Source organism: Arvicola amphibius, chromosome 7, assembly GCF_903992535.2.
Source record: "Arvicola amphibius chromosome 7, mArvAmp1.2, whole genome shotgun sequence".
Classification (NCBI taxonomy): domain Eukaryota; kingdom Metazoa; phylum Chordata; class Mammalia; order Rodentia; family Cricetidae; genus Arvicola; species Arvicola amphibius.
The window spans coordinates 2,557,401-2,583,875 of NC_052053.1; the positions used below are offsets into that span (position 1 = coordinate 2,557,401).

Consider the following 26,475-nt stretch of genomic DNA (forward strand, 5'->3'; position numbering starts at 1 on the left):
GTTTGCTTTCTTCTGGAACACAGGACCACCATGGGCTGGGCCCTCCTCCATCAATCACTAATTAAGAAAATGCCCTTCAGCTGAATCATTTTTTTTCCATGATTGAGGTTCCCTCCTTTCAGAAGACTCCAGCTTGCATCAAGTTTACACAAAACCAGACAGGACAGAAGCCAAGCAAGCATTATATTCATGTATCTTTCTTCTTTCAACACCTCAGGATATTCCTATGTATTAGACAAAACAACAACAACAACAAACAAACAAACAAAAAACAACTGAAGATTTCTTGTAGAGTATGCCTTCCTGGCTCTGCTCCTGAAGTATTACACACACACACACACACACACACACACACACACACACACACACACACACGCACGCACGCACACACACACACCAGCCCCAGGAACGCTCAGTCATCACCAGTCTATCCCAATGTTCATCACTCGTGGTCTAACTAAATACATCCATATTGAGATTAGAAACCAACTCCCCCTCTTCTTCCTTCTATGCTAACACGCAAGTGTAGCTCTTCCACATCTCAGGTTGCAGATACAGTATATACTAGCACCCGTCCTCTACTGTTAGCTGCATTAATAGCTCACTTATTAAACAAATTTATCAGTTCATGAAGCTCCAACCGTTTTCCTGGGAGAAACATGCCTTGGCATATAACATGGAGGATAATATAAATTCAAGGATACATTTTAATTCTCCAAGTTGAAGCATTTGCAAAACCATTTACTCCTGTCATCAAAATTTCAAAAGATGAAGACAGCATATGGGACATCAGGGGACTCTAATCTGTTTTTAAAGTTTTAACTGTCAGCTATAAAAACAAATGTCATCCATCTAGACTACAGTTCTGTTTGGCAATCTGTACTTTCCCTTTTTAACTCCCGTGAGAACATGAATAGTGTTACTTTTCCTATGGAATTAAGGAACTGTAGTCAATTTATATAATTTATAGTTTAAGTATGTGATCTTTTGAAAATGCTATTTATCACATAGGAAGAAAATATTCTAAATAAAATGCAATAGCTTAAATATTTATTGATGTTTGATTTCTAACTCCTTAAATAACTGTGTGCACACACACCCCAGGCACACGGAGCATGGTGGCTGAAGAATGACTCCATAAAGTATCTTCAAGATGAAGCCCGACTCATTCGGTTACATAGAAAATAGGAATTGACATCCATTAATTCCGAGTTTTTAAATTATAAATACTATTATATAAAATAAATTTACAATTTATCTTGATCTCTTGAAAAGCTCTGAAGGGGTTTTCTTACTACATGGTGTTTTTCTTTGCTTACATGTTTGACTGATGCTCTTGTTGGAAGATTGGTAATGTAGCTGTCAGTTCTTCACTACTTTATAAGAAAGCAAAACAAAATCCAGTCAGTTCAAACCTTGGACGTGAGGTCCCATGGTGTTTATGTGCATGGTTTGCCTCCTGTCAAGCTGCCCTAACCACCATCTTTACACTGGGGTGGGAATTTTGCCATTTTCTTTTCAGGTTCTTGACCTGATCTAGGGGTGGTTTCCTCCCCTGAGAAGATAGGATCGATGCCCTTCTTATTCCTGTAACCCAACCACCACATAGAGATCTCTCTTGCTTTCAGTGTCCTCGAGAGAATCCAGCAATGTGGCTTCCCGTTCAGTAACCACGATTCAAACTGTTGACTAATACTTTAGGATAGTTCTCAATTTAAAAGACAGAAATAAAGTTTAGAAATAATTTTTGGATTTTCAAATAATTTGTGAACTTTTCATAGCTAAAAAAATCTAACTCCTTAAAAATAGAGCTTTGTAAGCTCAGAGGCCGTGGACACTGTGACAACATATCAAATATTCAACCCCAGTGTGCAGCTTAAATTTCTCCTAGCTTTAAGCAGACACAGCACACTACACCACACACACACACCCACACACAGACAGACACACACACACACACACCACACCCATCTGAACTGCATAAAGCTACCCCTACTTTCTCCATCTTCCCTCAGCCACTTACTCAGTGAATGCTGTTGTGAGCCTCTGGAAAACGCTGGTGGAATTCCGAACAACCATCATGCTGAGTTTTTTGTTGTTGCTGTTGTTCATTTTTGTTTATTGTATTATGGATGAGAAATACGCAGAGCGAACACTGTAACTGGGCTGCGACTGCCCTAACGTACGGCTCTCACCAGTTCTGCCTGTGAGCCAATGATTTTGATTGGGTTTGCACATGTGCCTGTGGCCCCGGCTTTGAAAGTCCGAGAGTGGACTTCTGGAATCTCTCCAGGCCCAACTATAGCAAGGCACACTGGGGCAACTAGAACAGAGCTACCGTCACCACGGCAACTGCGCTGCACGCTGTTGCCATAGAGACCCGAGGCGCCCCAGAAAGCCTAGCTCAGTGGCGCCTGGGCCGCCCAGGATGCTTCGCGGAGGCTGTAAAGCCTCGGAAAAACGAAGACACTTGAATGGTAGCCTCAGCTGGCAGCAAGACCAGGCGCTGAGTAGCAGTATCTATCTCCTGCGGCAGATCGGCCCCACCGGCTTTCTACTGAGGGAGGAGGAGCCAGAAAAGGGGAATTTCCGAGTAACGACCGTACCCCCACCTTCCCTGGGTCTTGGGGGTGGGGAGGAGGGAAGCCCACTTCATAACCCTGCACACACATGGGCCTCACCGGAGGACTCACCCCCTCAAGGGCTCCCCAGACTTTATGCAAGTTACAAAAGGAAATAGTATCTATCAGAAAAGATTCTTGGTAGTTAGAAACTCGAACTGAGTCCAACTCCTGTAAGATGGACTTTGAACTTTAGTATTAAAAACAAATAAAGGAGAAGGTGATATGAATATTTGGTTTATGGGATGTGTATTCCTGGACGCCTTGTTAGTGGTCACCAGCCCTGTAAGTCAAATGAAAACCCATTAAAATCAGGTTCTCTAGAATAGTTTCTAGCTGAGATCGTTTTCTTTTTACTTGTTTTTAAAACTGTAGCAACTCATTAGAGGATAGTTTAAATGATACTTTGAAAACTGTGTGAGTGAATAAGAATCCCATTTCATTTTGCTGAAAGAGATGCTTCCTACTTTCATGGCTTCGTCTGTCAGGAGGAGAACACTTGCCAGGTGCATTAGAAATGTAAATTTATTGCCTCATAGCTGAGTACTGGATACAGTTGGTCACTCTGTACTTTGTTCAAAGCATGCTCTTTTACTTTGCCGATTACACAATTTATTGTGTTTAACAAACAGCCATAGACTATATAGTCTTGAATATATCTAATCCTCTTTCATGAAAGGAAAGTTCAGATAACCCCCCCCCCAAAAAAAAAAAACTTCAGATGAACAAACCGTCTTACAAAAGGCAAATGCCTTTAGCTTTGTCCCTTAAAAAAATAATAGTTTGGGGTGAATGCTTTTAATTTTATATTTAATTTCACCTAAGTACAGAAGATCTTTTTTTTTAAAAAAAAGGTGTTAATTCATAGTGCCAGTTGTTTGCAAAGGTAAAGAATACAGAAGTGGAAAGCCAGCCTAGATTGTGAAGAAAGAATATTTCTCAAACAGTCCTAGCCAATCACAGATTCAGTTTAGAATCACTAAACTAAATTAATTTTTTAAATGCTTTTAATTTAATTACTTTTATCAGCTTAGTTTTGCCATAACTCTAAAAATTAACATGTTTTTAAATTTTTTCTTACTTTTCCTTTAAAGGTTTTGCTAGGAAACCCTCATGAATGTAACTGCCCCACGTTTCTGAAGAAGGGGGAACTGTGTAAGCATATTTGTTGGTGAGTGACAGTTAGCAACAGTCTTCCACAAGGAAACACGCCTTACCATTGTCCATGGTTTGAATGCAGCAAGAATAAAGATGTTTGGTACTAGGAAGATTAACAGTTAAAATAGCCATAATTTACCAATGTGTTTCTCAGTATTCCAAGAATCATTTTAGTCTGAAAAATGAGTAACTCAATAGAGAAACACTTAATAATATCATGTAGAAAAGTGTTGATACATATTATGTGCACAAATGTAAAATCCAATGATCAAATCTATCGTTACACTTGAGACATTACTTTCTTCAACAACTTCCTGTCTTCTGAAATACATTATCATGAAAATAGTGTTGTTTTCAGGATGTCAGATTTCAGACAACTTTCACCTTTAATATAAACATTTTGGGATAAAGATGAGGACTCTAATTGAAGGTTACCTCTCAAACCTGAAGCTTCTGTGGTGTTAGGAAAACCTATGTGTTGGGTAATTATCTTCCACACGTGGAGGACAATCTTACCAATTAGGAGAGCCTGCTTAAGTTTGCTTTGCCTTCCTATAGTCACACCAACAAATCAATAAAGACACCCTTTTAAAATTATTTTTTTGTTTTAAATTTTAGTGTGTGTGTGTGTGTGTGTGTGTGTGAGAGAGAGAGAGAGAGAGAGAGAGAGAGAGAGAGAGAGAGAGAGAGAGAGAGAGAGAGAGAGAGAGAGAGAGAGAGAGAGAGAGAAAGAGAGAGACTGGCCTGGCTGGATGTATTATGTATATGCACCATGTGTGTGCCTGGTGCCCACAGAGGTGAGAAGAGGGTGTTGGATCCCTTGAAACTGAAGTTACAGATAGTTGTAAACCTTCTCGTGGATGGGGAGAATTGAACCCAGGTCTTCCGTGAGAATGAGTGCCCTAATCATGGAGCCATCTCCACAGTCCCAGTAGATATATTCTTAGCATTTATTACCCATCAGCAACGGTGTGTCTTGCTTTCTAATGCCTTTTCTTACCAGGTTTGGGACTCATCCATTGAACTTCTACTAACATAGGTTATTGGCTGTATCTGAAAAATAAAGATGTTGTACTTTCAAATGTACAGTGTCACTATAACGCTTAAAATAGGTGTCTCCAATATTATTTTATGACAAGGCAGGGTAGTATGGTCATTCTTTTCTGATTTTATACCATAACTCATTTCATATAATATTTTAACCATAAACTGAATGCAAATATTATCCAAGTATATAGTGTATATAATATTATTGTAATTAATGAAGCACACTTGATGTATTTTTTAAAAAATGTATGTTTTCCCCCTCTTGAAAGGTCACAGTTTTAGTTAGTGAGAGTTGAAAGTTTTCTACTGTGAACTAAAATGGTAGACATATGAAAACCAATCCCTTGGTGCTCTCAACGAAGTCAGAGAAAGCATTGTGACTACCTGGACTTCATTACCACCCTTTGAAGGACCATGTCTTGAGAGATAAGCACCTTCTCCCTCTGACCAAACTCTTTAGCACAGACGTAATTCCTTTGTCAATTTGAACATTAACTCATTTTAAAACACAACTCTGATTGACATAAAATTAAGTTTATTCACAACATTTTTGCATTGCAAATCAGATAACCCTTTTTACAGTCTACATGTTAAACAATTTGTCTTGAGATTATATAGAAATAAATGTTTTAATTTTTTCTTTTCATGAATATTAGGGTGTTGCTGAAAAAATTCAAGCTTCCAAGGAATCATGAATGTAAGTTTCTGGCTTTTTATTTTCTAATGCTTTACTAATTTAAAATTAACAAAAATAAGAACTTTTTTATTTAAACATATTCTAAACTCAAATGCTTATTTACCTAAAGAATCTGGTGAGTGTCTCTCCCCAAAGTTTTTACACTTCAAGAAGTTGAAACAGTTTCTTCCTAATCAAAAATGAAGGTTTATATATTACATTCAAACTCAGATTCTTAATAAAATACAAGGATGAGAACTGCAGAGATTCTAGGCATCTAGTAGGTGTCTAGTAGGCATCTAGTAGGTGTCTAGTAGGCATCTAGTAGGTGTCTAGTAGGCATCTAGTAGGCATCTAGTAGGTGTCTAGGAGGTGTCTAGGAGGCTGTCCTGCAGGACACTGCCCAAGTCTGACATGAACCTGATGAGCAAAGCACTCCTCTATGGCTACAGAACAAAGACAGGAAAATAGGGACAATGAATCCACCCCTCTGTTATCCGCTCCCTTAACAAACACAGCCGTGCGTACCTATTCGCATGCTCCTTCCTCCCTTTATGCATTCTTATTACTGTCTGTTTTAATTTATTTAAATGTGTATGTGTTGTGTCTCTGTGTGTCTGCCCCATGTGGGGTGTTTACTACACCAGAGGAGGGTACTGGAATCCCCGGAGCAGCAATGGCAAGGATTCTGGGGTCTGAATTCTTTGCCCTCTGCAAGTGCACTACGTCCTCTTAATCAATGAGTCATATCTCCAGCTCTTATTTTAATACCGTTGCGTGCTGATGAGGGATTTATTTACAGGCACATGAAAAGACCAAAATGTCACCACGGTGCCAAAAGCAGGGTTAGCATTATCACGTCTCAAGCCTGTGATAACACGTCCTGCAGTATTTTTAGTAGCAAGTGTAGGAGGGGCAATCGAATTGTTTTTATAAATTACTCTTTTCTAACGATTCTTTTTCTAAATAGAAGATGAAGAAGCGGTCACTGTATAATCCAACTAGTACTATCCTGGTATTTAAAAGAACATTATAACGCACCCTGCTATTACGTCTTCACGTTTCCTTTCTTGCCACCAAACTCTAAGGCTTTGGTATTTCTTGCTAGCTGCTTTCCAGCCGGGTCTTACGGAAGGAGAAATAAATGACTTGCTACGGGGGATCCACCAGGTTCAAACCCCCAAGCGTGGAGCAAGGGATGAGAACACGTGTGTGGAAGAAGACGGCTGCCTCAGACAGAAGGACATTAGTGCAGAGGACGTCTGCCCCATTTGTCAGGAGGTGCTGCTGGAGACAAGACTCCCTGTCACCTTCTGCAGGTGACGGTTTAACGCTGGATCCCCAAGTCTTAGGGAAATTCTAGTCTAATGTTCTTTTTCTAAAACATTTTTATTCATTTATTATGTATACAGTGTTCTATTTGCATGCATGCCTACTGGCCAGAAGACAACACCAGATCTCATTACAGATGGTTGTGAGCCACCATGTGGGTTCCGGGAATTGAACTCAGGACCTCTCTGGAAGAACAGCCAGTGCTCTTAACCTCTGAGCCGTCTCTCCAGCCCTGTATTCTAATATTCTTATGAAGTTACTTTACGAGATTCCTTGACAGACAAAATAAGAGCTTCCTCTCTGTCTAATTCCTGTTTTCTCTGTGTTCTTTTGTTCCCTCATATGCGTCTTATGAGATGCCCTGTTTAAATATGTCTAGGGCACGTTGTAAGGGTTAAAAATTAGAAGTATTACTCCACAGGTATTCAGCCCTCTGCTGTAAGTAATGAAGAATGGGAAGGTTTTCGGTTTGCTTTTTAAGCACTTCAAGGTTTATTTATTTATTATTGATTGATTAACTGATTGATTTGGGAAGGTAGGGGTGTACATGCCTTAGCATGTATGTAGGTCAGAGGTCAACCTGTGGAGGTTTATTTTCTCTACCACCCTGCGTGTTCCAGTGATCGATCGGTGTAAACTCAGATCACAGGGCACCCAGTGCCTTTATTTGGTCTCTTACCAGCTCTTGTGTTTTCTTTGCAGAGGGAGGAAATGTTACGGCCGCAACAATATTTTCTGGATATAAAGATTATTTTACTTTGAAGTTATAAACGCTCTTTTCAATTTTTAAGAAATTCTATCTTGTAACTTAAATTGTTCAATTTTTACTTAGTAAAAGTCCTGGCCAAGAGAATCTCCTTCAAGCTAGTCTCCACCGCCCTCATGAGTTGGACTTTAAAAAATCGAAACAACCATTTGCTCCTGGAATTCGTTTCATTCATTTTTCTTTTCTACACTTGACAAATAGTTGACTCCTGTTTTGCGTGTTTCCATGTGGTTGCTTCCACTGAGTACTGAAAATGTACTAACTACTTCCTCAATATAACTATAACTTCTCCCAGCAGGGACTGCTAAAGTGTTTAAGATGCTACATGAGTTCTCAAAAAAAAAAAAAACAAAAAAACAAAAAACAAAAGAGAGAAAAGGAGGGTAGGAGTCCACCCTCTAGTTAAAGAATTGTCCTGTTAACTTTCCTTTGTGTTAAAACTATACTCATTCTGACCTTATGAATGAAAGATAATTTTATGATGTAAATCTTCTTACCATTTCCTTTAAGTGGGGAAAAAGTTATATTTGGAATTTTGATCAAGATGGGAAATGATATTTTTGTTTATCTGTAATCCAGCTATATCTAGAAATCAGTTCAAAGTGCATGTTTATAAGGAATAAAGGTGGTCTCAGGGAGATTTTTAATCAAAATAAACATGTCTAACAAATACATACAATGAGCGATAAATTTGAATTTTATTTCTGATAGATTTGGCTGCGGCAATAATGCTCACATAAAATGCATGAAGATCTTAGCCAGTTATCAAGATACGGGGTCGAACAGCTCCATGTTAAAATGCCCTCTGTGCAGGGAAGGGTTTGCACCATTAAAAGTCATCTTGGAGGAATTCAAAAACTCTAACAAACTTATGACGACCTCTGAGAAAGAACGACTAGACAAACACCTCGGAATTCCCTGCAACAACTGTAAACAGCTGCCGATCGAGGGCAGGTGCTACAAGTAAGTCTCAGGCTGCGCTGTAACTCTGAGCCTTAGGGTGTCTGGTGCTAAGCTGCCCTCTTCCGCAACAGCGAATAGCAACGACAGCTTGTTTGGGATTTCATTTTAGTTCCCTCGCTTCTGTCAGAGCCTTGGCTTTACATTCTCCTATGGGTTGGCCGAGAAGAAGCATCTTCTCATGGCTTGCCTATGGATTTGGCTAACAACTCCCAGTTTCTCATTCTTCCATCACAAATAAAAGCCGCATCTGCGACGTTTGTGGCTCCGTCTTCCACTCTTGCCTTCAAGTATCAAACATTCCACTCAGCCCCCAAAGCTAGTTCTGCTCTATACAAGGTGCAGCTTCCTTGTTAGGGTGTCGGGTTGCGGCTGGTTCAGCTGGTTCCCCTTTCAGGTTATTTCACAAAACATCACAAGTATGTTAACTGCAGAGTTACTTAGGTTTTTATCCTAGCCTACTCTGATGAGTCAAGAGAATTACAGCATTGCTGGTTTGTGATGTTCATTACTAAGATCTACACATATGAATAGTAATAAGAAATAAGAAACACTTGCATCTTCTGCAAAGTCTGAGTGCATATTTTTCTTATTTTGCAAGGAAATATCCTTCTAAACGTTAGAAAATTTGAATTTAAAAGTAAGCCTGTTTGGCTCATGCTCACAATCTTTATTTTGTGAATTTTGTAGCAAATAAATGAAAATTTTATGTGGTAAAATTTCTAATAAAAATTATTAATAGCATAAGCTTGAAAACGGGATTCTGTAAAAAGTTATATTTTCAAATTATATTAGTAGCTTTTGTTGAGACCTCATACATTTATCATTCTGTGGGGAGGAAAAAGAGTATGATTCTAGGATCCAAGAGCCCTGCCAAGTGTAACTCTACCCTTCAGGAGACAGCTGGAAAGCAGGCTTGCATGGACATGTGACAAACCACGTGTCTGTGGGCTGCGGTCCCAGGGACCACTAGAGAAAGAAGTTGCTGGGGCCTAAACTCTGGTCTAGGAAAGCATGTGGAAAGGACATGGAGAAGACCAAATAGTAGCAGTCTCCCAGTGTGTCCACAGGTTTACCCCGAGTGTCTCCCAGTGTGTCCACAGGTTTACCCCTGAGTGTCTCCCAGTGTACCCACAGATTTACAGCAGACCTGAATGTCTGGTCACCTGTCGAAGGGAGTAAGGTTGCAAGAGGGTTAGGTTTTTTATTAATGGACCTCTAACTAAGATGACTCCAACCTTGATAAGCCCAGTAGAATCACAAGGGCTCCTGAAAGTTGAGGAGAGCAGGGGAAGCGACATGGAAACACGGTTATGGAGCAAAGGCAGAGAGTGCTGTTAATTACCGGAAAGACGGAGGAAGGACCACAAGCTAGGACGTGGAAGCCGCCTTTAGAACGTGGTACAGCCCAGGAAACAGATGTCCCTCTGAAGCCTCGAAAAGTGGCACAGCCAGGCCAACACCTGATTTTTATCCTTTTGAGACTCCTCAAGCTTCCGTTCTACAGAAGTGTCTGACAATTAATGTCATTATTTAAGATAACAAATTTATAGGAAATTCTACAGAAACAATAGGAAACTAATCCATAGTGTGACCAGAGTGGGCTTTGCCATGTGTGGGGCATGCATGGGAAGATGAGTCAACACCATGGCAGTGACTGGACTTTTCTTCCTTGTGTTTTCGCGTGTTGTGTCTCAGGTGCACCGAGTGTGTGGAGTACCACTTATGCCAGGAATGCTTTGACAGCTGCTGTCATCTTGCCCACACCTTTGCATTCCGTGAGGTAAGGTGCCTGCCTTTAACTGAACGTGGCATTCCTCATGCTGTATGGATCAGTAAACCCAAGAACATGAAAAGCAGTTAACACTTTGGAATGAACTAATTGACTTTTGATTTAAAAATTAGTTTTAGAGCCAGGCAGCGATTGTGCATGCCTTTAATCCCAGCACTGGGGAGGCAGAGGCAGGTGGATCTCTCTGAGTTCGAGCCCAGCCTGGTCTACAAGAGCTAGCTCCAGGACAGGCTCCAAAACTACAGAGAAACTCTGTCTTGAAAAACAAAAAGCAAACAAAGAAACAAAAAATCATGGCCTTAGTAATAATCCACAGAACTTTTAGGCATCCTTTTAAAAGTATCTCCTGAAGCCAGGTGTGGTAGCACAGACCTGTCATCTCAGCCCTTGGGAGGCTAAGGCAGGACAGTCACATGTCTGAGGCTAGTCTGAGCTACTTAGTGAAACCTAGCAATAAATGTATACATGTTACACACACACACACACACACACACACACACACACACACATGATGAATAATGCTACCTTTTTGTTGTCGTGAAAATAAAACACCTATGATTATAAATACTATATTTTACATTAAGAAGAACTGCACAAGCTAGCAAGATAGCTCAGTGGTAAAGGTGTTTGCTGTCAAGCCTAGGGATCCAAGTTTAATCCCTGGTACCTACATGGACAAAAAGGATCTCTTCCTGTAATTTCATGTTTGTCTTCAATGTAAGCGGCATTGCATGTACACACACACACACACACACAGAGAGGGGGGAGGAAGAGGGATGGTGAAGACAGAGAGAACACTAAACAAAAGGAGGAAGATGGGAGGAAGAGAGGTAGTGACTTTGAGCATGGTGGTACACGTCTATAATTCCAGCTACTCAGAAGGCTGAGGATTGCAAATTCGAAAGCAGTCTGGACAGTTTAGGAAATCCGACCTCAGAACTTATAAAGACGAGGAAAGAGAGATTTTCAGTGGCTAATGTAGATACTTGTTGCTCTTCTGGAGGACCCAGAACACTCAGAACACTCCCAGAACCCCAGTTCCCAGGGACCCAGTGTCCTCCTCTGTCCTCCGTAGGCACCAGGCACACGTGTGGAAAATAGATATACACGTAGGCAAAGCACTCATACACATACAGTAAGGAACTCTTTTAAATTAAAAATAAATTACTGAATTCAAAGTACCACATGTAGCTTAGTGTTCTGTTGGTTAACCCCTTAGTGTTGAAAAGAAGGAAGTCATTCTAGCAACCTTGTGGTAGGACATGAGATCTACTAGTAATCTATAATTTTTGTGATAAAGTAGATATTATTATAATGAGCATTTTACAATATTGTATTATCTATATGCAACCTTTATTACTTAATCAGAAAACATTTTTATGACCTATTTTCACACCCATTTCAGAAGAGAAATCAAAGATGGAGATCAGCAGATAAAAGGTCAGATGTTGTAAAATATTTAGATATTAAAAATGAAGGAGAAGCGAATACAGCATATCCTCAAGAGACGCAAGGGTGAGAGTCAGCAAAATTCACACTTCCTGTGTTACAGGACCTTGGAATAATTTTTCATTTGAATTGGTTATATATGTTCCTTGGTTTCTTATTTGTTTAGTAATTGTATATGTATTCCAAGTAACACTTCACATCCTTGTGGAAGAACAAGGGTCTTGAGTCAGCCTGCTCGAATCTAGTCCTGGCCGAACACACGCTGTCAGCCAGCTTTGGGGATACAAACATCATTCTCTCATCTTTAAAGCAGGAATGGTTTTCTACCATTATGGTCATATATCTGTAGAACGGAAAGCATTAACTTTTCTGTCCGCTATGTGAATGTCATTCAGAATAGCTCCTTGACCTGAGCTTTTGTTTTTAAAGACCATTTTGTCTTTACCACTTGTTACTGGCACTGAATACCTACCATTATGCACTTTTAAAGTTGCGCTGTTACTCTAAAAATATTGGGGTTAGCATATATTTTATCACATGCCATCTACCAATTGACATCAATACCCTTGAGTATTTGGGATGACCGTTGATGTACTTCACCAGTATACACGCAAATCAGTTTGTGTTTTCTAAACGTATGTGTAACTATTTTCTCAAAGTGAAGTAATTTCAGCTTATGACCCTCAGATTTTTGTCCTTTTATTGACTTTAAGGTATAAACAAAACTCTCATTGGTATTTCTATTTGATGTGGCTAAATTAAATGTGTTCCTTATGAAGTCGGCTCTCTCAAGATCTGTAGAGCAGACCTATTATCTGTGACTCAAGAGAACCTGGGGTTCCGTTGTATTGCATATGCAGAAAAATTATGCTTTTGATCACATTCTCATCGATCATCACACATGGGCACTCAGGTCTCTCTGTTCATCTTTATTTACTTAGCCAGTTTTGCACACCAAAACATGTCGTAAAGACACTGCCTCTCCTGATGATTACAAAGAACAGCAAGCTGCTTGCTCCAGGGTACCAGTGTCGACTCTGCTTGAAGTCATTTTGTCTTGGCCAGTACACAAGACTGCTGCCGTGTTCTCACAAGGTAAAAGCCATGTCCTTCTCTTTGACTTTTCCTCAAGGGCCATTTCCCATGAATGAGGTGGCAGTAGAAGTCTCCCCTTTTGTTTTCCGGTTGTGTTCTGTGCAGACACTCGCTCACTTGAATAGCACATGCGGACAAGATGTCTCAGAGAGTGTAGCTTGCCTCTTGCAACAAGTTCCCACCGGGGAGGACTTGCTTCCTTACACACTGTCTAGTTAGGATACATGGCATTTTAACTGCATCCTTTTATGTACTTTTGTTACATATGACATAAAAAAATCTACAGAATCCTAGATTTGTGTCATGTGTTTTTACAGCTCTTTAGATGAAATAAAAATTCCTTAATTGAAAATTATTTATAAAGACTCACTAGAATCAAAGTCCAATTTCATTTGTCAGCTGTACTTATCATATTTTTTTTCTAAAATAACATTGCTTAAATAAACATTTTGAGCTTTAAAGTCACATTTAAACTGTCTGATAGTGTTTTTAATAACCAAAAATGTGTGTTATTTTGCATCTCATGATTGTTAGACTTGTTTTCAATTCTAGTTGGTTATAATCTTTTAATTTTTAAATGTTTTCTATCATTAGAAGTAATTAGCATGAAAACAATACCTTGAACAGTGAGTTTCTAACCAAGTTATGAAGGTGATATATTCAACGGGCTTAGCATTTTACTGTGGGAAATGGAAATCGGTCAGTGTAGACATTGTATTTACAAATGAACTTCTTCGAAATATTTCTATAAAACTTGATATGTTAGAATTCCCTTCCTCTCTGCTCAATACTCTCAATATACAATTAGCCAGAAAATTCTCATATAAGTAGTGCTGCTGTAGCTCTGATTAACCTACAACCTTTTTGTCTCAAGTTTCACAGGAAGTGTATTGACAGTTGGTTATTTCACAAGTGCAACGCGTGCCCTATTGACAGACAAGTCATTTACAACCCTCTGATCTGGAAAAGCACCACCTTGGATGGACAAACACATCAGCTGGCATCAAACAAAGACATCGCCAGCTTGCCAAAACAGCAAGAACCAAAACTCTTTATTCCTGGTACTGGGTTAGTTTTACAACAAAATAGAACTGGAATTTTACCTAGTGTTCCTCGGTGTAATTCTAAAACATTGACTACACTTCAAAATCCATCAGACGACTTTCAGAATATAACAATGGACGACCTATGCTCAGTCAAATTAGAAAACTCAGAGTCAAGAAAATTAGTCTATGGATATAGAGTTAGTCAGCCCTTCCCCACATATCCACAAGATCCAGCCACTGCGTCATTCAGGCAAATACCATCTCAAACATTTCTTCCCTCCCTTGCTCATAAGAATATTATTTGTCTCACTGGAAGGAAAAGCCAAGAAATCGATGAAAAATACCACCCTGGTCAGAGTCCAAAAACAAAGAAAAGCTGTGAACATGTGAGCTATAATTCAAAGAAATCTCTCGTTCCTAAAATAAGATCAAGTGCCTTACCTACAGAGGACTTAAATCTTCCTGTCAACTGGGGCACAGCAAAACTGAGCTTGTCTAAAAGACATAACAATTCCACGGGGAAACTCAGACAGAAATGTTGTCGCCCACCCAGACGTCCCGCTCACCCCCCTTTGCAAACACAAAGTGCTGCTCTGTCTTTAATAATGGAAGGAATTCAATTATGAAAAAAAGCATTTTTATTACATCAGAAACTTTTGAATATTTAATACATAAAATATCTTACTTGTAGAACATATGAATTCATGTACACTCTTGACAGATGTATATAAAATACTCTATTGTCATTTTTGCCTGCTTGTCTCTGAACCCCTTACTGTGTTTACAAAGGTCACCCTGCATGGAAGACTAAGCCATACGTGTTTCAATGAAAATACTCATGATGTTATGAATTGTGAATGAGCAATAGAGTATTCATACCTTATTTTAAAGAAACAGATTTTTCCCTGCTTTGAGTCACTGCTCAAAAAAGGCCAGAGGATAACATTGCATGCATGGTTGCTTCTGGGGAACTACATAGATATCTCATTTTTCTTTCACAAACAATCACCTCGAGCCTATACAAAAATCCTAGTAGTGATTTTTTTTATTGTTTCCTTAAAGGAGTTTTATTAGACATGAATGAAACATAATGAAATAAACTATGGCACATTCATAGTGGTTTTTGCCATTTTACTTTTAGGAAATATATATTTTTTAATTTCTTTTCTAAACATGAGATTTTTTTTAAAAATCATTGCTTCTGAAAAATATAGCTTTTGGATGCTTAGTTTATTTTTATATTGCATGACTTGTTGGGTTTTCAAATATTTGATAGAAACTCTACAGTTCGAGGGAGGGTAACATCTGGACAACTCAGTAGACAGTGACTCTTTCATCATCTTATCTTTTACTACTCTTTTATTATATTATCATTTTAGTCAGGGTCTCTCACTGGGGCTTGAGCTCACGGATTCGGCTACACTCGGCTGCCCACTGAGCCCTGGGGATTCCAGTTCTGTATTTATCGGGCAGGCGTTACAAACACTGCAGCCTGCTTTTCTTTGCATAGGTGCTGAGGCCCAGGCGTGGGTTCTAATACTTATGTGGCCAGCGCTCTGTTGAATGAGCCATCTCCCCAGCCTCTCAGACAACACTCTTTTTTGTGTGCATACGTGTGTGAACACACACATGCAATGCTGCACGTGCGGAGGTCAGGGGAGAACGTGTGGGGTTAGTTCCTTCCTCCCAGCATGGGAGTCTCAGGGATCTAACTTAAGTCATGGAGCTCCCAGCAAGTGCTTTAACTCACTGATCAACCTTTAAAGCCCTCAAATAGTACTTTTCAAACATCGTGATATCATTGATTTTTATTACCTGTACTATAGGAGGTTACCTTGCACATTTTTGTCATGATGATAATAGAGCACACAGTTTTGTGAAGCAGTTCTAAAAGGGTGGATGTTTTTTGAAAATGACAATTATTTAATATTTTAAACGAACAACTATGCTTCCATTAAAAATTATGAATTAGAATAATTTATTTTGCACTCAGAAAAAGAAAATGGCATTTATTTTTTTTACATTGAAAATAGATTCTTCTCTCATTCAATCCATCCTAACCACAGTTGCCCCTCCCTCCACTCCTCCCAGCTCCCTGTCCACAGCTCCCCTCTCCCTCAGATCCACTCCCCCTTCCTTTCCTCTTCAGAAAAAGGCAGGAAGCAAAGAGAACACAACAAAATAAGACAAAGCAAAAGTCCTCATTTCGAGGCCAGGCAAGGCAACCCAATAAGAGGAGAGGAGTTCTAACACCAAGCAGACGAGTCAAAGATGCTCCTGCCTGCAAGATGTGCTGGAGTGATAGGTAGTGCAAAACTTGTGGGACGGCCAAATAACAGCTGGTTTAACGTGAGGTCCGTGGCAAAAGAGGGAGTCCATGCCCTACACTGCCTGGATGGCAAGGAACCAAAGGCTGGATATCCCAGAGACCTAGAATAGAACCAAACACAGCTGAAAAAAACTCAATGAATGATTCCTAATGATATTCTGCTATGCTCATTTGTTTGTGCCTTGTCCAGTCATCAGAGGCTTCCTGCAGCAGCAGACGGAACGGATGCAGTTGCAGAGAGAGTCTTAACTAAGGTCTCCATTAGGTCCCTCCCTCACAGGTCAGGAAACCCTAATGGAAGAGGGGGGAAAGAGTGTAGGAGGCTTTGATTTTTAACAAGTATTAATTAACTTGAGACTAGTCAAAAAGAGGAAGTCATTGCAAAAATGCAGCGACAATGGATTTGAACATGAGCTGCATTTTCAAACTGAGTGAAAACGTGGCTTGTTTCAGATATTTAAATAAATAGTAGGATACACTTGTGAGCAAACTCCGAATTTACCAAACTAATTGCTTGAGACATAAGGAAATGCCAAAGTAAATTTTCAGATAGCCAAATGGTATTGATTTTCCAAAAAGTATTTCAAAATCGTCCCTAAGGATAAAATGTTTTCGAAAGCAAAACCGTGTATGAGTTATGAAAGACCAAAACGACATTCAGATGCTAGCCAAGAGAAATGACGCTGTAAATGAGCTCTGCGAGAAAAAGAAAATGGTACCAGTCCTCCGCCAATCAAACTTGCTTGTGAAGGTTTTCATTATGAAATTGGGTTTTACTATTGCAAGAGCACACTACATACAAATTTACACCTGATCTAATACCATGACAAGCGCAAGCATTAATCACAGTGTAGAGTATGAATTTTGGCAACCCAAAGAGAAGTTAGCAAATTTTGTTGTTACTTTGTTAGACAAACTTCAGACAGAGTTTCTTCTTGCTTATGACAAGGGAGAAAAGCCCCTACTAAGCATAGTGCAGTCTCAGAGACAGTGATTTTCCTACCAGGATGGCTGGGTCCTGGAAGAATAGAGAGGGTGGTGTGTAATGAGACTTGTGGATGATGTATTAGTGAAGGCCACACCTTCTCTAATACCTTCATCTCTACCACCGCCAAGGCCACACCTAGTGACTAGATGCCATCCACTCTCATATTAACCTTCCTGCTCAGCTGACACACTCAGAAACCAGGCGCAGGGTTTCTGCTCCTTACAGTCAACTCAGCTGTAAGCTAAAGGAAGGTCAGTGGTCCAAAACTGGAGGATGCCACGGGGCTCGGCGCTCTTCGCTCAAGCAGTTATCTTTTGATACTGCTAATGGCCAACACTGGCTGTGTCAAGTCCATATCGTGATATATTGCAAATAAAACCAACCCACTTAACAATCCTATAACAGGAAAGTGTAAGTCACATAAACCTTTTCCTCTCCAAGTTGCTTTTGGTAATGATGTTTATCATAGGAACAGAAATCAATCTAATATAATCTCTTAATTCAGACCCATATATTCTCTTCCAACACAAAACAACCCACAATAGTAGGATTATTTCTTCTTGAGGATATTAGGTCATGTGGGGACCAGTCACCACATCCTCAACTGGGTTAATTATGAGTTATCTCTAGTTAAACACCCTTTGGGCATGTTCCTAAGGGAACACATGAAGCCTTACAGAGAAAACTTTGCATTCAAACAAGAAGAGTGTCTGCTTTTGCATTTTCAGAGAGGGTCAGGGCTGCAAAACTTAAAGGGAGATCATTAAGATGGTCTCTGTTCATTTGCATGGGTCCTCCATTTTTCCTAACCATCCCGTGAGCCTGGCATAGCCTGCCTGTACTGGTTGAACATACAACCTTTGCTGGAACTCGACCACAGCACGAAGGCTGTGCCCTCTGCTCGTTCTGCCTTTCTGACACACAGGAGTGTTTATGGAGTCATCAGGAAAGTCCTCTGCTTTCACATCTGGTGTTCAGCCACCTATAGCATTTCATTAATTGCTTTTCAGGGTAGCTGTGAGCATAATAATGCCCATCCATTCTCCATGCCATAGATTTCCTGTGTAACTCCCACCAATGAATGAATACCAGGTCCAATCAGCAGCTTGTTTTCCGTGACTCACCAATCAGAGTTTCAATTCCAGGTCATCTACCTAATGTCAAAAATGCCCATGGTCCATTTGCTAGAGACAGGCTTCTCATTGTCAGCACTCTGAAAGAGACCCAGCTCGACCCAGCTCGTAAGCCCTGGAGTCCCAGCTGCTTCCTCAGACCTCTCCCATTACCCGTTTCCAAAACCAATTCTTTAAGTAGAATTTGGTGGGCAAGCTCTGTGCTTAGCAGTAACACCAACAGAGGAAAAGGGTCTGATTTTATCTGTGACGGTTAATTTTAATCATCAATTAAAATCATCATTAGTTGGGTTCTAATGGTTTCCTCAGTAGAAGGGGTGAGAAGGCACGACATGGACACCTGGAGTCAGGGAATAGACAAAGAGCAGACTCTTTGATTCACTAATGGGAAAAACTTTATATATCCTCCTGCCAGCACCCAGGCTGCGGTCCAATCTGCTGACATTGCGTGGTCACCCCTCATTAGCTATGCACCCTCAGGACCTCTGACAGCACCTGTTGCTAGGCCCTCAGGCAGACTGCAGGTTGGCTCATCTCTCAGCTTTGCAGGCCTTATCTTCCTATAGTCAATTTGAAACAACTTAGTCTCACCTGAGAAGTTAGTCTCAGTGATGACCTGGTACATTGGGCTGGCCTGTGGACTTGGCTATGGGGAATTGTCTTCATTGCTTTAGTTGATATGGCAAGGCATTTGCTCTTGCTGACTAGTTCAGCTATGCTGCTGCTGCTAATTCCTCTACTTCTTCGGACTATGTGCTCACTGGTTTTATTTCAACTTGACACAAGATAAAGTCATTTGGGAAAAAGAGAACTTCAATCGAGAAAATAGCCCCCACCAAATTAGCCTGCGGGTAAGCCAATGTTGCATTTTCTTGATCACTGATAATGGATGGGTCAGCTCACCATTGACAGTGCCACCCTCTTTGGTGACCCTTGATACCAAAATCAGATTGAGAAAGCCATGAGACATGAGCTAGTAAGTAGCCCTGCTCTGTGATGTCTGCTTCAGTTCCTGCCTCTAGGCCCCTGCCTTGAGTTGTGCACTGACTTCCCTGCATGGTGGACTGTGATGGGGGTATACAAGCTGATTTCAGTGAGGACAGCATAAGTGAGCTGATGTGTGCAAAGCTGAACTGAATGGGTGTGAAGAAAGAAAGGCTGGTGGGGACGTGGAAGCAGGGTAAAAACAGAACTCAAGAATGAAGATCACAGCTTGGAGGAGAAAAGTAGTTCACCTGAGAGGGAGTATCTGATTTCTTCAAGCTGAGACTTGGCAATGTTTGCAAGTGTATGACGTCACAGCTAACAGGTGTGATGGTTGATGTTCCAACATTCCTGGTGAAGAAATCTAGAGGTGTGGGATACCCTCCTGTTGTCCTAATTTTATACAGCCTCGTCTTCTCCCCTTCAATTTATAAAGCTTAGTGCTTAAGGAAACATTTTTTTTTCATATGTATGAGAGACATAAGTGTCTGAAAGTCTCACTTGAGATTTTAGTACTTTGGGGAAAATGACAGAAAGGAGGTTTTACTCTCTTTCCTCTTTTCTCTCAGTTGCTTTTGGTCAGAATGTTCTACCATGGTAATAGAAACCCAATTAAAACAGACTACACTGTAGAATGAAGACTAGAGTCTCCACAAGAGACCTCCAGGCCTTTGGTGCCAGATTGGGGCTTCTAAGGCACCCAGCTATACTGAGTAACAGAGTCTCAGCTTCTCCAATATAAGGCAGCCGTGGTTGGAGCACTGCAATCATACTGGATAAGCCAATTTAATAAGTTCCCATTTAATATGTCCATTCTTTGAATTCTGGTCTTCTAGAGAACTCTTAACACAGTATCTACTTAAAATGTTGATATTTTGCTTATCTTTCTTCACCTTTTCACCTGTAAACTAGATTTGGCAGTTAGAAGAGTAATACTGTTAAGCCCTGACCACAGTACTCCTGCCACAATATGGGCTCACCATTGTTAGAGGGTCTTGGATAGATAAACTCTTCAGTTGAGAAAGAACCTGAAGAAGCAAAACCTGGGCAAGAAGAGCGTCTACCTGGAATCCCTGAGTCACAAATGTAGAGGCTGTATGTGGTAGCTTGAAAGAAAATGGCCCACAAAAGGAGTAGCACTATTAGGAGATGTGGCTTTGTTGGAATAGGTGTGGCCTTGCTGGAGGAAGTGTGTAACTGTGGGGGTGGTCCTTGAGATCTCTTTTTCTCAAACTTTACTCAGTGAGGCTCATACACTGCTTCCTGTTGGCTTCAAATCAAGATGTAGGAGAGAGAGAGAGAGAGAGAGAGAGAGAGAGAGAGAGAGAGAGAGAGAGAGAGAGAGAATAGGCGGAGTAAAAGAGACACCAAATAAACTCTAAAGTTTGGACCCTTAATAGTCAGTGTTTTGCAGCCTCACACCTAATCCCAAAGCTGCTATAAAGACTCTAGTTTGTGGAGAGGCACTAAATTATTGCTATTATAAATGCAAGCAAGGCAACTGAGTGTGGGTGTGATATGCACATGTGTTCCGTATGCCCGAGCACGTGTGCGTGTGGGGGGGGGCATAGCACAGATGTATGTCTGGCATATGTATGTGTGTGTGGCATAGGACAAATGTATGTCAGTGGGTACACACACAGAGAAGCCAAAGGGGTACATTGGGTGTCCTGTTATATGATTTTCTGTCTTACTCATTTGAAATAGGATTTCTTACTAAACCTGGGTGTAGGCTGGCAGCCAGTGAGTGCCTCCTATTTCTGTGTCCCACTATAGCCCAGGGGTTGCAGGAACATGCCTCTAGCTTTTTTCATTAGTGTTGAGATTCAAACTCAGATCCTCAGCTGTGCAGCAAGCTCTGCTACCCCGTAGACCGTCTCTCCAGGCAACAGGGGCTCTTTTTCTACTATCTTGCTGACACCACTCTCCCTACTTCTCCAAACACTTTAGATGCTTCCATTGAAGAAATCCATTATCATGTACCCATTAATCAATATTTACTAAGTATATCACAAAAATATTATGGGAAATTAAGGGTATGAAAGTACAATTCTCGTCCATAGGGATTCTGCGATCTTAGCAGACATACGTAAGCAAATTATCAGTTATTATCAGTAAATATAAAAAACCTAGACCATCCTGTCCAGTGGGGCATATGTAATTATCATGCCGGCTTTCCTTCCTTTAGAAACGTATTGGGAAGTATGTCCTGGACAGATGAGTTAGAGAAATTATCTGATTTACATTGAAATTGTTTCACTAAAATTAATTTTGATAGTATGAAATTTCATCTTGACTTCTAAAAGAAAGCAGGATGAGATAGGTATGTCTCAATAAGAAGAGGGACAAGTACAGTTTTGTTGTAAATAATTTAGAACTTGTTCTTTGATTGTAAAGGAAAATAATGGGCCACAGGCGGGAATACTTTTTGAGAAATGAGGGTTTAGAAAATAAGTATGTGTATTAGTAAGCATTAGTATAAAACTGATTTTTAGAATTCTATTAAAAATTAATTTGCCACTTTTATCAACATGCAAAGCAAAAGTATCTGACCAGGCAAGTAATTGTTTTTCCTGCTCTTTCGTTGTTATTCTAACTGTAAGTGCTCCCTGGAAAATAGAAAGTCTTGAGTTGCAAACCTCATCTGCTCACCACTGATCTTAACAGTCATTATTCAAATAAATATTATTTATTAAAAAGTTCAAAATACATTGTATAAGTATATAAAACATTTAAAGAATAAAATATTTAATAAATTATTCATGAATTAAAACATTTTAAAATTAGAAATAAATGCTAAAGGGAAAAAATGAGCACCAAGAAAATTTGTAGACGTGCATGTTAATAATTAATTCTTTTCCATTTAATGGATAAAAATATTTCAGAGATTATCTGAGTTAGAAATTAAGGTTTTGAAATACACTAATACAAACTGGTAATTAACGGAGATAAGCATGAGTAGAACTTTTTAACAAGTACTTTTTGTATATGACAGAGATACATTTTGTGAGCTAAAAGATGGAGATATGAAATTAAAAGCATTGGGAAACTGTTTCACCTTTCCTAGTAGCCACAATGTCCTCTTCAGTGTTGTGGTTTTGAAAGTTTTTTTTCTATCGAATGAAGTCTAACAAGCTTAGGGACCTGTGGGGCTGTATTACCTGGTTTGTTTTGAATCACTGTCTGTAGCTAGTCTAGTATTTTAATAAGGTCTCCAAGGATTAGAAACAGTGAGCACATGAATTATGAAAACCACTGCCAACCTGAAGAAAAGAAAAAGAGCCAACTCATCAGAAAATTAGGCTATCGCTACAAAATTACAGAATATTATTTAGCAATACATCTAGTTTAGCCATAAAGACTAGAGAATGCAGGCTTTAACTAAGAAAGACCTGACAGCATATACTTCATCCTGGGGACAGAAATGCTGAGGTGTTCATTAGTTATAGCTAGCAAAGTGCAGAGATGTGTCATTGTGATATTTTGACAAGTGTCACAGGGAGTAAAAAATGTGATCTTTGGCCATAGCTATTTCAGAAAGGAAAGTTATTCCCCCCCACCACAGAACTTTACTGTGCAAGTATATTAATAGTATGTAATTTTACCAAAATACTTTACATTTAACACTGTAAATTGTTACTGAGTTCTTGACTGCTTTTCTTTCATTAAGTTATAAAGATGTCTTTAAGAACTGAATTCCATTAGAAATGGTCTCATTCTAACTGGTGTAAGAATCTCTTACATTGGATTGGTGTAAGACTTTTTACATTTGTAATCATCAAATAAAAACGGAAACATTAAAAAAAAAAGACTCTGAATTCAGTAAAGATAAAAATATCAAGGAAAGAAAGAATCTTCATGTTTGCTGGAAAGGCAAATCCAAATCTCATATAGTAAAGCAGTTTCGTCTACCCTTCCCTTGGTGTGAGAGCATACTCTTGGAAGCAAGCTACATTGTCATTCATCCTGACAAAGGAATCTCTTATTAAAGGTACAGAGGAAAGATGTTAATTATGGAGCCAAGATAAGGCAGCACGGAGGCCTAGTTTCATGTTTTCCAACACGTGGTGGGAGGAGCAGAGTCCTGGTTATCTGTTCCCGCTGTTAAGTATGCGAGGAGAATCACTTGCCATATTGTTAAACTGTCCCTATCCTACCCAACCTCTTTTTCTGCAGCTCTTTAGCTTTCCCGTCATTCTCCCCATATTATTTTTATTTCTGAGATCAGAGTTCTTGATAAGCTCAAGAATCTCATTGCTTTGGCAGCTATACTTCCTGTCATGACATTGCCACATCATTTCCTAGAAGCCAATAGCCTTCAGGCACCCATACCCTGGTCAGAGGCAACCACAACCCTGCTGGAGTTTGCAAGATTCCCGGTGGAAGGTTCCAGACAGTGCCAGTGGACTCAGTGTGTCTGCAGTACGGTATGCCGGATGAGTTCAGAGTCCAACACCCAGGAGACCTGTCTAAAAGTATGTTTGATCACATGATGCTACTGGGGAGGTCTAAAAACATGACAGCCAGGATAATTCTCAAAACTATTCTAAAGCCCCCAACTGTTTCCTGCCTGAGTCTAGATATTGTTCAACTGGCTAAGCAAGGACTTTGGACAGCTGAGTGGGAAAACCCTTTGAGTTGTCACTTAGTCTTAGGTCAAAAGCTTAAAGAGTATTTTGAAAAGAGGTATGGGGGCTTTATATTATTTTTTCACTTAAAGTTTAAAATAAATTATAACTTTAAAAATACCTATGAGATTAACAAATTCCAGTCAATGGAAAACTAAAAAATAGTTATCAAGTTTAGTATATACATGGGATTAATTTAACGTGGGACATAATTAATAAAAAGTAATGATTGTTTACTGGATTAAATAATAATAACGAGAAAGCAAGCTTTTGCCTGTTACTTGAAATTAAAGACTGCAACAAGTATATGTTTAGGTTGATTTTATTATCCTTAAAGAACTGTTTGTAACATTTTACAAATCTTCAGACTGTTCAAGAAATACAGCAACATCAATAAATACACCAAAACATGAGATTTTGCTAATAAAAGAATACAAAGAAGAAAAAAATAGAAACACCTGAGAACAAGAGGCAGGACGTCAACTCTAGATCTGAAGTGGAAAGCAAGCCAGGTCTCTCTGTGATGTCAGCACACACCAATGAGTAACTCAAGCAATAGAAATTAACATGTAGTTTTGAGCTTCAACTTTCTGGGGAGTTTGGAAGGACAATATTTGAGCCCCAAATCTCTAAAACCCTATATGTATGGATAGCAGAGGATCCAAACACGTAGAAACTGGCCTGACAGTAATTGCCAAAGTAAAGAAGAGCTATTATTCCTTAGCATTTGTGATCTTCATGGCATACTGTGAACTATAAAAGGGCACGATCCCTATTCAACTGCAGAAATTCATAAAAATGGATCTTATAAAGTGTCAAGGTCATACATATTCAAAATTGCATACAGCAGTGCTTTAGTAAATGAATCTATCGGTTAATTGATAGCTTTGCCTTCGAGATATATCCAAACTATGTACAAAGGGTCCACAAATGTCAGCAATTTGTAATCAAAATTCTCTAGTTTATGTATGCAAAAGTCTGCATTGGCTTTCAATTTAAAAATTTAAGAAAGTAGTGAATAGTGTTGGCTTATCACTTGGGTTAAGAAAAAGTAGATGGCTTTAGCTTTTTAACAGGAAATTGCGAACTGTTCACAAATGAGAAGTCACATTCTTCTGATTAGAAAAGATAAATTGCCTAAAATTCCCAATCAAAAACAGCACATGCAGTATCTTTTTAAGTTACTTTGTGAAACTAAAGTTCTACAAAAGCCCTTAGGAAACATCATCTCGTTTCCCTTAGACAAGAATGAGTGAAGTCACCGGCATTCTTGGGCGACATACTCATATGTTTATATGTGACTTTCCTCGCCCAGTGGAGACACAAAACTTTCTAAAGATGAGGAGACACACTCAAAGTGTTAAGGAGGTACAGTACCTCCTAACCTATAGTTCCTAACTTCATTCCAATACACATAATTTACCAATATATTGTGGATTCAAAAAACAGCACGCAAAAGAAAATGTTACATGCAGAACTCATTGTTCCAACATGAAACACTAGGGCTATATAGTTTTTAATAACTGCACATCTGTTTGATTTGGCTAACAAAATGTACACTGAGAAAGATGTCATTAATCCTCCTAATGCGAGTCCGAGTCAAAGGCACTTCCACAGAGCACTAACTCCATAACCTTCTCCAAGTCATTCCGTGCTGTTCATGATCTAGTTCTGTGTGAGAACAAGAAAAAGCTCCTTCTAAATGTGAGCCTTGCCACTCTACCCCCAATAGCAAGCCTCGTGTTAGCCAGACACATGGAAAGGAGCAATATACAAGAAACATAGGGAAAGGTCTTTGAGTTCTTTGGGCTAAATTCAGAAAGCAGAGTGAGTTCCATCAGGTAAGATATTTCAGACGGGATTACGGGAAAAACTGCCTGAAGTAAGCTACTGTCTCCGGGGTTTGGGGGCTGTTGACTTTCATTGTATAACTATCTACAATTTTACAAAATTGGGGTGTCTATTTCAGTTTCCTTAAACTTGTTTAGGTGGTTTGAATCTCCTCTGCGGCTCATACATTGAATTGGTGGGGGTGAGAAGAAGAACCATTTCATTCCACCAAAAGGAGAGAGAGAGCTGCTGCACAATGTGTCCTTGCGACAATTTCTAGGTAGACCAGGACAGGTTGATTGATCAAAGAGCTTCTGCTTGTAGCAGAGCTGAAGACACACAACTGAAAACAGCTCCCGAGTTCCCACTGGGGGAAGGACGGTGATAAACGCCTAAAGCTGACAAGGGAGCCTGTCTGGGCTCCCCCTCGAGACCCAGGATGTTTTCCTCAAACCTCTCCTAAAATCATCAACACGAACAAATGGAACTCACACTCTGGAGTTGCTTTGAATATCAGGAAAATGGCCATTCCTTCCCTGCCCAGTTACATGGAGCATTCATTTCCTGTATCTCCACAGTCTGGTAATTTTTCAGCAGTCACAAGAAATGTTTGTATTTTTAATCAGGTGTAATAGTCTCCA

At 39.7% G+C, this 26,475-nt stretch overlaps 1 protein-coding gene across 1 annotated transcript; it reads left to right on the plus strand.

The window, feature by feature from the left end:
* Window positions 1–2,428: 2,428 nt before the first annotated feature.
* On the plus strand, window positions 2,429–14,568 carry Zswim2 (zinc finger SWIM-type containing 2). The gene is made up of 9 exons (XM_038338272.1): window positions 2,429–2,593; window positions 3,716–3,792; window positions 5,483–5,523; window positions 6,611–6,821; window positions 8,312–8,563; window positions 10,259–10,343; window positions 11,758–11,867; window positions 12,743–12,896; window positions 13,771–14,568. Exons 1-9 carry the CDS (start codon window positions 2,429–2,431, stop codon window positions 14,566–14,568), a joined length of 1,893 nt encoding a protein of 630 aa, XP_038194200.1.
* The last annotated feature ends 11,907 nt before the right edge of the window (window positions 14,569–26,475 follow it).